This window comes from Oncorhynchus nerka, linkage group LG16 (genome assembly GCF_034236695.1).
Source record: "Oncorhynchus nerka isolate Pitt River linkage group LG16, Oner_Uvic_2.0, whole genome shotgun sequence".
NCBI classification, from domain to species: domain Eukaryota; kingdom Metazoa; phylum Chordata; class Actinopteri; order Salmoniformes; family Salmonidae; genus Oncorhynchus; species Oncorhynchus nerka.
The window spans coordinates 29,459,557-29,474,492 of NC_088411.1; the positions used below are offsets into that span (position 1 = coordinate 29,459,557).

The following is a 14,936-nucleotide window of genomic DNA, read 5'->3' on the forward strand; positions in this document are numbered from 1 at the left end:
AGGTAGGGGGAGAGGGAGAGATACAGGGAGGGGAGAGACACAGGGAGAGGGAGCGATACAGGGAGGATGAGAGGGAGAGATACAGGGAGGGAGAGAGAGAGATACAGGGAGGAGGGGAGAGAGATACAGGGAGGGGGAGAGAGAGATACAGGGAGGGAGAGGGAGAGATACAGGGAGGATGAGAGGGAGAGATACAGGGAGGGAGAGATACAGGGAGGGGAGAGATACAGGGAGGAGAGGGAGAGATACAGGGAGGAGAGAGAGATACAGGGAGGAGGGAGAGAGATACAGGGAGGGAGGAGAGAGGGAGAGATACAGGGGAAGAGGAGAGGGAGAGATGCAGGGAGGAGGAGGGGAGACATACAGGGGAGGGGAGAGAGAGATACAGGGAGAGGATACAGGGAGAGGGAGAGAGATACAGGGAGGGAGAGAGGATACAGGGAGGGTGAGAGGGAGAGATACAGGGAAGGGAGGGGGAGGATCCAGGGAGGAGGAGGGAGACATACAGGTAGGAGGGGAGAGAGATACAGGGAGGGGAGAGGGAGATACAGGGAGGATGAGAGGGAGAGGGAGGGGAGAGAGAGATACAGGGAAGGGAGAGGAGATACAGGGAGGAGGAGAGAGATATACAGGGAGGGGAGAGAGATATACAGGGAAGGGAGAGGGAGAGATAAGGGAGGAGGAGAGGGAGAGAGGGAGGAGGAGAGGGAGAGATACAGGGAAGGGAGGGAGAGATACAGGGAGGGGAGAGGGAGAGATACGGGGGAAGGGAGAGGGAGAGATACGGGGGAAGGGGGAGAGGGAGAGATACAGGGAGGAGGAGAGGGAGACATACAGGTAGGAGGAGAGACATACAGGGAGGGGGAGAGAGAGATACAGGGAGGGTGAGAGGGAGCGATACAGGGAAGGAAGAGAGAGATACAGGGAGGGGAGAGAGATACAGTGAGGAGGAGAGGGAGACATACAGGTAGGAGGGAGAGAGATACAGGGAGGGGGAGAGAGATACAGGGAGGGGAGAAAGATACAGGTAGGAGGAGAGAGATACAGGGAGGGGAGAGAGATACAGGTAGGAGGGGAGAGAAATACAGGGAGGGGAGAGGGAGAGATACAGGGAGGGAGAGGGAGAGATACAGGTAGGGGAGAGGGAGAAATACAGGGAGGGAGAGAGATACAGGGAGGGGGAGAGAGATACAGGTAGGAGGGGGAGAGATACAGGGAGAGGGAGCGATACAGGGAAGGGGGCAGAGAGATACAGGTAGGGGGAGAGGGAGATATACAGGAGGGGGGAGAGGGAGAGATACAGGGAGGGGGATAGACACAGGGAGAAGGAGCGATACAGGGAAGGGGACAGAGAGATACAGGTAGGGGGAGAGGGAGAGATACAGGGAGGGGGAGAGATACAGTGAGGGGGAGAGAGAGATACAGGGGGAGGAGAGGGAGAGATACAGGTAGGGGGAGAGGGAGAGATACAGGGAGGGAGAAAGAGATACAGGGAGGCGGAGAGGCAGATATACAGGGAGGGGAGAGAGAGATACGTGTAGGGGGGAGAGAGATACATGTAGGAGGGAGAGAGATACAGGGGGAGGAGAGGGAGAGATACAGGGAGGGGCGAGATACAGGGAGGGTGATAGAGAGATAAAGGGGGGGAGGGAGAGATACAGGGAGAGGGAGAGAGAGATACAGGGAGGAGGAGCGGGAGAGATACAGGGAGGGGAGAGATACAGGGAGGGGAGAGATATAGGGAGAGATACAGGGAAGGGGAGAGGGAGAGATACAGCGAGGGTGAGAGAGAGATACAGGGAGGATGAGCGGGAGAGATACAGGGAAGGGGAGAGGGAGAGATACAGGGAGGGGGAGAGATATAGGGAGGGGGAGAGAGATACAAGGAAGGGGAGAGATACAGGGAGGGTGATAGAGAGATAAAGGGGGGAGAGGTAGAGATACAGGGAAGGGGAGAGGGAGAGATACAGGGAAGGGGAGAGGGAGAGATACAGGGAGGGGAGAGGGAGAGATACAGGGAGGGGAGAGGGAGAGACACAGGGAAGGGGAGAGGGAGAGATACAGGGAGGAGGAAGGGAGACATACAGGGAAGGGAGAGGGGGGGAGATACAGGGAGGGTGATAGAGATAAAGGGGGAGGAGAGGGAGAGATACAGTGAGGGTGAGAGATACAGCGAGGGTGAGAGATACAGGGAGAGGGAGAGATACAGGGAGGGGGAGAGATACAGAGAGGGTGATAGAGAGATAAAGGGGGAGGAGAGGGAGAGATACAGGGAAGGTGAGAGGGAGAGATACAGGGAGGGGAGAGGGAGATATACAGGGAAGGGAGAGGGAGAGATACAGGGAGGGGAGAGGGAGAGATACGGGGAAGGGGGAGAGGGAGAGATACAGGGAGGGGGAGAGGGAGAGACACAGGGAAGGGGAGAGGGAGAGATACAGGGAGGGGGAGAGGGAGAGACACAGGGAAGGGGAGAGGGAGAGATACAGGGAGGAGGAGAGGGAGACATACAGGGAAGGGGAGAGGGAGAGATACAGGGAGCGTGATAGAGAGATAAAGGGGGGAGGAGAGGGAGAGATACAGGGAGGGTGAGAGATACAGCGAGGGTGAGAGATACAGGGAGATACAGGGAGGGGGGAGAGATACAGAGAGGGTGATAGAGAGATAAAGGGGAGAGGAGAGGGAGAGATACAGGGAGGGGAGAGAGAGATACAGGGAGGGGTAGAGGGAAAGATACAGGGAGGGGGAGAGAGAGATACAGGTAGGAGGGGAGAGAGATACAGGGAGGGGGAGAGAGAGATACAGGGAGGATGAGAGGTAGAGATACAGGGAGGGGGAGAGGGAGAGATACAATGAGGGGAGAGATACAGGGAGGAGGAGAGGGAGACATAAAGGGAGGAGGAGAGGGAGAGATACAGGGAAGGGGAGAGGGAGAGATACAGGGAGGAGGAGAGGGAGAGATACAGGGAAGGGAGAGGGAGAGATACAGGGAGGGGAGAGGGAGAGGGAAGGGGAGAGGGAGAGATACAGGGAGGGTGAGAGGGAGAGATACAGGGAAGGGGGGAGAGAGAGATACAGGGAGGGAGAGAGAGATACAGTGAGGAGGAGAGGGAGACATACAGGTAGGAGGGGAGAGATACAGGGAGGGGAGAGGGAGAGATACAGGGAGGGGGAGAAAGATACAGGTAGGAGGGGAGAGATACAGGGAGGGGGAGAGAGATACAGGTAGGAGGGGAGAGAGATACAGGGAGGGGGAGAGGGAGAGATACAGGGAGGGGAGAGGGAGAGATACATGTAGGGGAGAGGGAGAGATACAGGGAGGGGAGAGATACAGGTAGGAGGGAGAGATACAGGGAGGGGAGAGAGATACAGGTAGGAGGGGAGAGAGATACAGGGAGAGGGAGCGATACAGGGAAGGGGGCAGAGAGATACAGGTAGGGGAGAGGGAGAGATACAGGGAGGGGAGAGGGAGATATACAGGAGGGAGAGGAAGAGATACAGGGAGGGGGAGAGACACAGGGAGAAGGAGCGATACAGGGAAGGGGACAGAGAGATACAGGTAGGGGGAGAAGGAGAGATACAGGGAGGGAGAGGGGAGATACAGTGAGGGGGAGGAGAGATACAGGGAGGAGAGGGAGAGATACAGGGGAGGGAGAGGGAGAGATACAGGAGGGGAGAAAGAGATACAGGGAGGAGGAGAGGCAGATATACAGGGAGGGGAGAGAGAGATACGTGTAGGGGGGAGAGAGATACATGTAGGAGGGGAGAGAGATACAGGGGGAGGAGAGGGAGAGATACAGGGAGGGCGAGATACAGGGAGGGTGATAGAGAGATAAAGGGGGGGGGAGAGATACAGGGAGAGGGAGAGAGAGATACAGGGAGGAGGAGCGGGAGAGATACAGGGAAGGGGAGAGATACAGGGAGGGGGAGAGATATAGGGAGAGATACAGGGAAGGGAGAGGGAGAGATACAGCGAGGGTGAGAGAGAGATACAGGGAGGATGAGCGGGAGAGATACAGGGAAGGGGAGAGGGAGAGATACAGGGAGGGGGAGAGATATAGGGAGAGATACAGGGAAGGGGAGAGGGAGAGATACTGGGAGGGGGAGAGATACAGGGAGGGTCAGTGAGAGATACAGGGAGGAGGAGAGAGAGATACAGGGAGGAGGAGAGAGAGAGAGACAGGGAGGAGGAGAGGGAGAGCTACAGGGAGGAGGAGAGGGAGAGATACAGGGAGGAGGAGAGCGAGAGATACAGGGAGGAGGGAGCGAGAGATACAGGGAGGAGGAGAGAAAGATACAGGGAGGAGGAGAGGGAGAGATACCGGGAGGAGGAGAGGGAGAGCTACAGGGAGGAGGAGAGGGAGAGCTACAGGGAGGAGGAGAGGGAGAGATACAGGGAAGGGGAGAGGGAAAGATACAGGGAGGAGGAGAGGGAGAGATACAGGGAGGAGGAGAGGGAGAGATACAGGGAGGAGGAGAGAGAGATACAGGGAGGAGGAGAGGGAGAGATACAGGGAGGAGGAGAGGGAGAGATACAGGGAGGAGGAGAGAGAGATACAGGGAGGAGGAGAGGGAGAGCTACAGGGAGGAGGAGAGGGAGAGCTACAGGGAAGGGGAAAGATACAGGGAGGAGGAGAGGGAGAGATGCAGGGAGGAGGAGAGGGAGAGATACAGGGAGGAGGAGAGGGAGAGATACAGGGAGAGGGAGAGAGATACAGGGAAGGGGAGGGGCAGAGATACAGGGAAGGGGAGAGGGAGAGAAAGAGAGAGAGTGAGAGGGAGAGAGAAAGGCGTCTGGTACAGTATGTAGAGCACAGAAAACGAAGGAGGGAGGGACAAGAGAGACTGAGTGAAAAAAAATGACAGAGTATGGGAGTGACAACGATGGAAAAGAGAGAAAGGGAAACAGAGGACAGAAGAGTGAAGCATGGATAAACAAGTTACTAAAATGACTTCCTCCCTCGCTTCTCGTCCTCTGGTAAAGAATAAAACCCTGGTTTAAATCTTTCAGCTCCCTTTCACCCATTTCATTTGTTATTCGAAATACCCTTCTTCAGTTACTCTCTCAGTCTTATTACAGAGGCATCTTGGGTCCACGTCACGTTGTCAGTCCTTTGCTGCCCCTATCATCTTTCATGACCTTGTCAGCATCTGTCACTCACTACCCCCTCTGTCCTCCTTTCCTACCTCTCCATGAAGTTTCCCAGAGAGGATTGAAGTGAAGAAATCTGTTAAAATCTGTCCATGTGAGAATACAGAGATAAGCAGACTAAGTGTGTATTTTTTGTATGGATGTCTATGAGTGTCAGATTTGGTCAACAAAAAAAATGTGATGCTAATTTGATGCTAAGTGAGGCTTATTTGAACGAATATAAGTTTCATAAGGTTTAGGTTGTTACGCACATGGCATCTTGGTAACTTTGGGAAAAACAAATTTTATATTGAAGTTTCATATCTGCCCTCTCATTGGCTAGAATGTCCCCACCTGATCTCGAATTCTCCCGCTTGCCTTTCCGCCTTTGCAACAACGACTCCTATTGTTAGGGCGGATAGAAGACTATCTCGTCATTACAGTATCTCTGTGTTTCCTCACATCAGCCAATTTGATGATAACTTTATTGATCCCTGCCAGGTTAACATGGAGGCCTCTTCATGGGTTGCATGTTCGGAGACACTGAGACAGCAAGGACTCACAGGGTTCCGTATCTGATTCAGGATCTGCAGGGAATCTGATTCCCTCTGGCCTTTTTTTAGCTTCTTCATAGCAGTAGATTCAAATATATTTGGTCACGTCACGTTATCTGTTGCAGTAATCTTTCCATCCTGCAGCCAGGGCGTGTATAATGTACTTAGGTTTTAGCATGCACAACCATTTCACACATACATATTATGTGTTGTACTGTATGTGCTCCTAATGCATTCTGTAATCATATAACAGTGTATGAAATTGGTAATTTAGCTAGACTATCTGTGAGGAGGGAAGGAGTGGAGGATTTCTGAGTTACACTGGTGACTGATCAATGAACCATTCTGAGAGGATGTTTTCAAATAATATAACAGTCAGACACACTGGAAGGACCATGCATTCCAGAATATGAATACAATGTGTACAGTCCAACAGATAGGGGTGCTGTGTCAGGTCAGACACACTGGAAGGACCATGCATTCCAGAATATGAATACAATGTGTACAGTCCAACAGATAGGGGTGCTGTGTCAGGTCAGACACACTGGAAGGACCATGCATTCCAGAATATGAATACAATGTGTACAGTCCAACAGATAGGGGTGCTGTGTCAGGTCAGACACACTGGAAGGACCATGCATTCCAGAATATGAATACAATGTGTACAGTCCAACAGATAGGGGTGCTGTGTCAGGTCAGACAATGTATTGGTCAGAAAGTGTAACTGAAAGCTCTATACTACATGTGTTGCTGTCATGTGCTGTACTTCTGCTAAGAGTTAAATGTGACATTCCCCTTCTCCTGTCTCCATAACAAGCTACATCTATTTACTTCCCAGGGGGCAGGAGGAGGCGAGGCCAGCATAGAAGTGTTGTCTCCTTAACCCTTTGTGTTCTCTATGCAGGAGAGATATATGTTCTGGTCTTCTCAAATGGGACCCTATTCCATTTATAGTGAGGAGCCCTATAAAGGGAATCGGGTGCCATTTGGGACACAGGCATGCTATAGCTCCCATTGGTTTTATTGGCCATAAATAACTACAAGTATGTCAACTATAAATGTGATCTAAACTTGGTAGTTGGCACTCCGTGTACAGCATTTTTTTTTTGCTAGTTATTGAATGCATGGATTAATAAAGTAGTGTATAATTTAGCTAAGTAGTTATAGCTAGGATAAAATGTACAGATCATTCTAGAAAATGAAGAGAATTGAGATGAATACAATACACATTACAAAGAAAAATAAACAGAAAGGTAAACCAATTGCCCATTTAGTAATTAACAATACACATTTCTCACCTCACAATGATACTGTAGCACCCACACATTAGTTTAATGAATTTCCTCCACTGAAGTTCACTTAGGTAATATTTTATTTCATTTATTCATTTAATTTTTCAAAACTATTTTTTTCCATAATAAATTTGACTTTGATTTCAATAATAAAGAAATAGTCACAATTTGAACATAAAATACTGTAGAAAAAAATACCACAGGTAGAAATGAAGAAAAGAAACAAACAAACAAAGAAGAATTCATAATCATCATTATTTATAGGTCATAGTAGTTCTCCTCATACTCATTCCAAGTACATCAGGTCGTCAGGAAAGCAGAATAGAATTGACATTAGAATGACAGTACAAACACACAAACGGGTGAAATGGTTGCTTCTTTGTCTTATTTCTTCTTCAGATTGTTTTCCGTCAGCCCAAGCGTACACTGGACAATCATATTATAGGACCACTTGGAAACACATACATCATCATCATCATTCGGAATATAGATCTTCATTCTCAAGTAGCTAGGTTTAGTTTGGCGGGCAGGTATCGGGAGGAAGGCAGTCTGTTACTGTTATTGCCCCAGCAATTGGGAGGGGGCGGGAATGGGGAGAAAGGCAGTGAAACCCTGGAGACGTTACCTCATCCTGCATGTCATCATCATGCCTCTGCTGTACACTATTATCATTGAATGGTAGAGTTTGAGGACCAAGTCGGGTTACTACTGGGCCGGGTTAATATATCTATTAGATCAGGTTGGCATTTGTATAAAAACTCAACAGGAACACGTGTATAAAGGAGGAATGAATAATTAAATAATCCCCCCCAAAAAAATGGCATTGCGGATCGATGTCATCGTAAAATCTTCTATATCTAGCAACACTTAATAACATTTAATTTGGTATTTTTGTCATTTTCTTATTTTTTTATTCCAAAAATGGTTGGAGGAGGAGCAGATATATTTTGCGTGGTCATCTATACAACAGGCTATAAAACACCACTTTGTCACAGTCCAGAAAGCACATATAGATGTGGTTGTACTGTATATAAACATATGTACTGGAACTGTAGTAAGATACGTTTTGCGTGCATGGAGTTCCAGGATCAGAATGATCGCGTTGACAACGTTCCGACGTCTCCTTCCACAATTCTGTTAAACACATTGCCTTAGATTCCACACTGATGTCGAAAACCAAGTCGTCCACAATTCTTAACTGGCAAAGATGAATCTTGAATAGAACTTGACATAAGTCTCTCAAGATCAAGATTAATCGTAGGCCCTTTTGTCTTTGCACTGTTAACAGATTGGGCGGCCATTTTTTATATTAGTCTGTTTTGGGCCATTACTGCCACTATAAAAAGTGCAAATACTTTGGCTGATTCCTCAAACAAACGTATCATCTTTATCCTTTCACTTCCTTCTTCACTGTTGCCTTGCTTTCCCATGATCTCTTTCTTTTCTTTCACTCGTCATCCATTGTTGGAAATGTTTGGAGTTGGGTTTTCTTTACATACCTTATTAATGCGCTTCGTGTTTTATGTAAAGATTTTCTCCTAAAGATCCCAGCAAACACAAAGACAGGATATGTAAATGATAACATGAAAACATTGGAGTTTGTTGTTGTAATATTGTATATTTCTCAATTGTATATCTCTCCTCTCACATTTAACTCAAACTTCGAGAGTGAGATATTGGCCAACCAATATCCTGGATATAAACAGAACAAATCACAGATGGCGTTAATTGGTTAGTTTGTTTGTTGATCCATGATATATAGGTACTTCAGTTGATTATCTGATTATTCTGCAGCTTGCCATAAGGTTGAGACACCCTTTCTTATCATTAGTATAGTCCAGTACAGTACCGCCATCTCCCTGGTGCTATTTCTTACAGTCCAGTGTGCTTGGGTAGAAGAATCTAAAGGAAGATGTTTAGTTTTTTACTCCTTTTCACTTTCCAGTATACCACCACCCACCATGTCTTAGATAAAATGAAAGACTAAATGTTCTTTTGTTGTTTTTGTTTAATTTTGTTTGTTCGTTATTATACACTTTTTATTGGTCTTCCGATCTCCGGATTCGTCTTTTTGAGTCATAAAAAGTTTGAATAATTGGTCCAATCTTTGTAAGGGGCCAGTGGTGAAGACCAGAGACAGTAAGGATCACACATAGTACTCCTTGTCTTTATTCTTCTTGCTCTTAGAGGAAGTCTTGGCGGCGTTTGGCGGTTTCTCCTTCACCACCGCCCCGTTGGACTGCGATGTGTTACTGATGTAGTTACGGCTCTCGTCTACATGGTAAGAACCCTCGTCCCGGTTGCGGTATTTGTACATGGCATAGAGCAGGATGAGGATACAGAGGGCAGCTGCCGCTATGATTCCAACCACCATCCCCGTGGTACTGCTTGACTCACGGAACACCCCCTCCGATGGACCAGGGTAGCCCTTCACCGCCGGACCTGTTGGGTTAGCTGTGGAGAGGACGAGAGAGAGATAGGGAGAGAGAAAGGGGGTTAGGGGAGACAAAGTGAGAGAGAGAGAGAGGAGGAAGTGGAGGGGGTTAGGGGAGAGAGAGAGAGAGAGAGGAGGAAGTGGAGGGGGTTAGGGGGGAGAGAGAGAGAGAGAGAGAGGGAGAGGTAGAGAGAGAGGAAGTGGAGGGGGTTAGGGAGATGTGGAGGGAGAAAGAGAAAGAGAGAGAGGATGTGGAGGGGTTAGGGAGAGAGAGAGAGAGAGAGAGAGAGAGAGAGAGAGAGAGAGAGAGAGAGGAGGAGAGTGGAGGAAGTGGAGGGGTTAGGGAGAGAGAGAGAGAGAGAGGGAGAGGTAGAGAGAGGAAGTGGAGGGGGTTGGGGAGAGAGAGAAAGAAAGAGAGAGAGGATGTGGAGGGGGTTAGGGAGAGAGAGAAAGAGAGAGAGAGAGAGAGAGAGAGGAGGAAGTGAAGGGGGTTAGGGGGAGAAAGAGAGAGAGGAGGAAGTGGAGGGGTTAGGGGAGAGAGAGCGCGAGAGGAGCAAGTGGAGGTGGTTAAGGGAGAGCGAGAGAGGGGGTTAGGGGGAGAGAAAATGAGTGTGAGAGAGAGAGAGAGAGGGGGAAGTGGAGGGGTTAGGGGAGAGAGAGAAAGAGAAATAGAGAGAGGATGTGGAGGGGTTAGGGAGAGAGAGAAGAGAGAGAGAGAGAGAGAGAGAGAGAGGAGGAGGAAGTGAAGGGGGTTAGGGGAGAGAAAGAGAGAGAGGAGGAAGTGGAGGGGGTTAGGGGGAGAGAGAGAGAGAGGGAGAGGTAGAGAGAGAGGAAGTGGAGGGGTTAGGGGAGAGAGAGAAAGAGAAAGAGAGGGAGGATGTGGAGGGGTTAGGAGAGAGAGAGAGAGAGAGAGAGAGAGAGGAGGAAGTGAAGGGGGTTAGGGGAGAGAAAGAGAGAGAGGAGGAAGTGGGTGGGGGTTGGGGAAGAGAGAGCGCGAGAGGAGCAAGTGGAGGTGGTTAAGGGAGAGCGAGAGAGGGGGTTAGGGGGAGAGAAAATGAGTGTGAGAGAGAGAGAGGAGGAAGTGGAGGGGGTTAGGGAGAGAGAGAGAGAGAGAGGGAGAGAGGAGGAAGTGGAGGGGTTAGGAGAGGGAGAGAGAGAGAGAGAGAGAGAGGGTGGGGGTTAGGGGAGAGAGCGCGAGAGGAGCAAGTGGAGGTGGTTAAGAGAGAGCGAGAGGGGGTTAGGGAGAGAAAATGAGTGAGAGAGAGGTGGAAGTGGAGGGGGTTAGGGGAGAGAGAGAGAGAGAGAGAGAGAGAGAGAGAGAGAGAGAGAGAGAGAGAGAGAGAGAGAAGAAGTGGAGTTATTATAAGTTGCTCATATCCAGCACAAGGAAGCCTATACCATTCCACACAGAACACATTCAATAGCTTATATACTTCTGACAAATACTCAAAAATAAGTAATACAATGAAAGTTTATTTTCACCTTCATTGATTTCACACAATGACAACAGAAAGTGAATACATTTCTCTCAGGTGCATTAACATCAATATACAGTATGATCAATATCATTAGCCACTATGAAAACAGCCTCAAGGTGTGCTAGCAGATTCCAGATCCCCTGACCTGAGTGCACCTACCAACAGAGTCACTTCATTCTATTTGTATGAGTAACTCATAACCAGTGCACCTACCAACAATCACTCACAACCATGACATGGATGAGCTCACCCACATACGGTAGAGTAGGGATGTGAGGACATTTTGACAGTCCACAATGATTCATAGTCACCAACAACAGGCCATCTAGAGAGAACCAGCTTCGTCATTATGATGCAAATTACAAATTAGCAACATAATGATCCCCATCAATTTCAGTGTATTTCATTTTCAATGAATGAAATGAATTGGCAATGGCCAATGCGGTCTCTGTAATGAACTCTAAATGTTTGATAACAGCGGATTAATAACTGAGCTACACTGCACTTTTGGGAGCCATTTGCACCGACTGAATGGGAAGCTGATTAGATATCAGACAGCCCTCTTTGTGTTCCGAGTGCTGTCCAAATTATAATCCATCTTCCATCAGCTTTCTCTGATAGGCCTCTCCACTGTTCCCCTTCATATCATTCTCTCCCATTCTCTCTCTCATTTTTATTTCTCTTTCTCAATGTCGAGCCCTCTCTCTCTCTCATTTTCTCGTTATCCCTCTCTCTCTGTGCTAATGCCCTCTTTAGATTAAGTACTTTTAAACTTTCACCTCATCTATTCCTCCTCTATTCCTTTATACCTTTACCTAACTTAGTGGCTCATGTTCTGACTTTAGGTTCCTGTGCACAATGTAATGGCCGACTCCAGCTCATGAGAAACCCTGGACTAAAGCACTAGAGCAGGTATGCTAACAATAGACATAGGCTATGTCCTAAATTGCATCATATTCCCTATATAGTGCACTACTTTTGACCAGGGCCCATAGGGACTAAATAGAGGTAAAAACAATATATATACTGTACATAGGCACTCTATATGAAATAGGCTGCCATTTGAGTCATAGTCACAAATGCAAGGACAGGACAAGAGAGTGCAGTAGTGCAGGTGAGCAGCTAACAATGCTAGCAGACACTCAAGGACAAGACGAGAGGAGAGCAAGCGCCGCTAGGAGATTGAGTGTGACTGAGCCTAGCAACAGATTAGCTTTGCCCGTGACAAGCCAAGTTATCCTTGTAGACAGGTGTGAAGAAGGCGCTGGCCTTGTGTGCACAAGCCACCGGCTGACACGCTGGCGAAAACTCCCCTCCCCCAGCTAACATTGTGAAAGGAGAGAGAGGAGAGTTTACAGTGGGTTAGCTACTTGTGTTACATTTTCGATCTATTCTTTGGTTCAGGGTCAAAGATTCGACAGTGGAGATAATGTGGTGGCTGGTGGTGTGAAGAGGAGGAGGTGGGGGAGGAGGAGGGAGGAAGAGCGGTAGAGAGAGGGAGAGAGAAAGAAGAGAGAGGAGAGGTAGAGAGAGGTAGCTAGAAAGAGAAACAGAGAGAGTGACTTTTTCATATGGAGCCGTGTTCATATGCAGCCAGTCAAGCAACCTCTCCCTGACCTCGCCCGCCGTCTTGTCAACCGTTGCCCGCGGTGAGGGTGGCGGTGACAGAGGTAAGGGAGAACACAGGAGGGCTATGTCAGACACTCCAGGATTGGTTCATACAACTGGGTTGTGACAACGCTGTTGTCCTCACTTGTCCTGATTCAGAGTGAAGATCAAGCGTGCACAACTTGTACTTTCACTTTAAATCATTCCAAAAAGGTCAAATAAGGGGAGCTTAGATTTGGCCTGTTTCACACATGGACAAGTGTGTAACCTGTACAGTGTGTGGTGAAATGGAAATGTGTTTTTTGTCTATCCCACTCCTCCTGATCCCAGCCAGGTCACCCGTGATACAAGGCAGTATTCGACGTCCATCCATGTCTGAGGACACCGGGAGATGATGTGGAAACCGGCCACTAGGGGCAACAGTGAGTGCTGTTACCAGATTCCTTTAGTTATTACTTACATACACATACAAACAGCTACATCATACAAACATCATTACATCATACCTGGTCAGACCCACTAGCCCCCACCCCTACAGTATATCCCTTATTACTTTCTGCCACATGGCCTTAAACTGCACCATGTTTTTTCTCTCCATTGCCCACACTCTTTAGATGTTTTGATAATAAAGCATTTGACCTTTCCATTGAGTGAACTACGGAGGATTGGCTGATTTCCAGTTTTTGAGTATACGTTTTTTAAAGATAATAGATGAGAAGAGTATTGTCCAACCAATTGAGTATCTCACTGCACCCTCATATATCATGTCTTCAAATATACAGGCAGACAAATTAAAAGTACATTTACATTGCAGTACCTCTGACATCCATCTTTCCAACTCCGCCCATAACCTTTTTAATTTTGAAACATTCCCAGAAGGCATGAATTATTGAGTCATTAGTAGTTTTACACTTCAAACATGACTCTGCCATTGTGCTGTAGAATTAGTCTCTTATATAATAAATTCAATACATTAACCTTTTGCGACTCTAGGGGCAGTATTTTCATTTTTGGAGAAAAAAAACGTTCCCGTTTTAAACGGGATATTTTTTCAGGACAAGATGCTAGAATATGCATATAATTGACAGATTTGGATAGGAAACAATCTAACGTTTCCAAAACTGTAAATATATTGTCTGTGAGTATAACAGAACTGATGTTGCAGGCGAAAGCCTGAGAAAAATCCAATCCGGAAGTGCTCCATATTTTGAAAGCGCTGCGTTCCAATGAGTCCCTATTGAGCTGTAAATGTGCTATCAGCCAGCTTACGCTTTATACGTATTCCCCAGGGTGTCTACAGCATTGTGACGTAGTTTTACGCATTTACGTTGAAGAATAGCCGTAGGCGGCTACATTGCGTAAGTGGTCACCTGATGGCTCCCAGGGTGACTCTCGAGTAAAATACAGAGGTAGCAATTTCCGGGCGATTTCTCAGCCAAACGTGAAGAACAAACGGAGCTATTTCGCCTTTGGCTATCTACCTGGGAGTCTCGTGAGTGAAAACATCCGAAGTTCAACAAAGGTAAACGATTTAATTAAAAGTATATTTGGAAAATCTGGGATGACAGGGTGATTAACAAAAGGCTAAGCTGTGTCTCAATATATTTCATTTGTGATTTTCATGAATAGGAATATTTTCTAGGGATATTTATGTCCGTTGCATTATGCTAATTAGTTTCAGGCGATGATTACGCTCCCGCATGCGGGATCGGGAGTCAGTAGAGGTTTTAATGTATACTGGATTAAGCGTGCATTTTCATTAACTGTAATTTTGTTTGTTATGTTCCAACACTCCCTCCATCTTGTGTCAATATCAGTTATTTTTATATCTTGGTTCCAATAGTTTATAATTGTTTCTACGAGATTGTCAGTTGTATAGGCTCACTGCAAGATTTTGTATGCAGTAAAAAAAACATTTCAAATTCACATTTTGTGATATTAAACTTTTAAGTTGGATTTATTTGAAAATATTGGTCAACCCAAAATTGCTTTTTAAAGATGTCTAGGAAATATATAGATTTCCTATTACCAAGTCATTTACGGTTTCTATGCGTTTAGTTTGAATTGGTATTACCGAAAACAAATGTACAAATTTTGGCAGCCATGCCAATTTAAAGAGGTTCATTCTAACTGTAGGATTTAGGATAAGAATATTCCATGTAATTAGATCTGCTTTCATATGGTTGAGTAATGGAATAAATCTTTATATATGTGTTGTTTGTTTTCACTTATTAAGCATCCTAAGTATTTCATATTTTTTGGGGGTCCACATAAAGGATTGCTGAAGATTGTGAGTTTTTTTTCTTATATTGCCATTATTTACTTTTTTCCCACGTAAATTTTATAACCTGAGATTTTTGATTATTAAAAAATGGTCAGGTTCATCAGGAGATCATTTTAGTTTAAATTCATGTTTACCAATACTGATACCTGTTACGTTTG

General features: G+C 46.9%; 1 protein-coding gene across 24 annotated transcripts in view; it reads right to left on the reverse strand.

Annotated features, from left to right (window-relative positions):
- Positions 1-7,036: 7,036 nt before the first annotated feature.
- The window catches only part of LOC115144382 (neurexin-1a), a 644,902-nt gene continuing 637,002 nt past the window's right edge, over positions 7,037-14,936 (reverse strand). For all 24 annotated transcript variants that reach the window (XM_065002580.1, XM_065002579.1, XM_065002574.1 and 21 more), the window contains one exon: positions 7,037-9,428. In XM_065002580.1, coding sequence (XP_064858652.1) covers positions 9,121-9,428 — 308 coding nt within the window. In that variant the 3' untranslated portion in view covers positions 7,037-9,120. The remainder of the gene's footprint in view (positions 9,429-14,936) is intronic.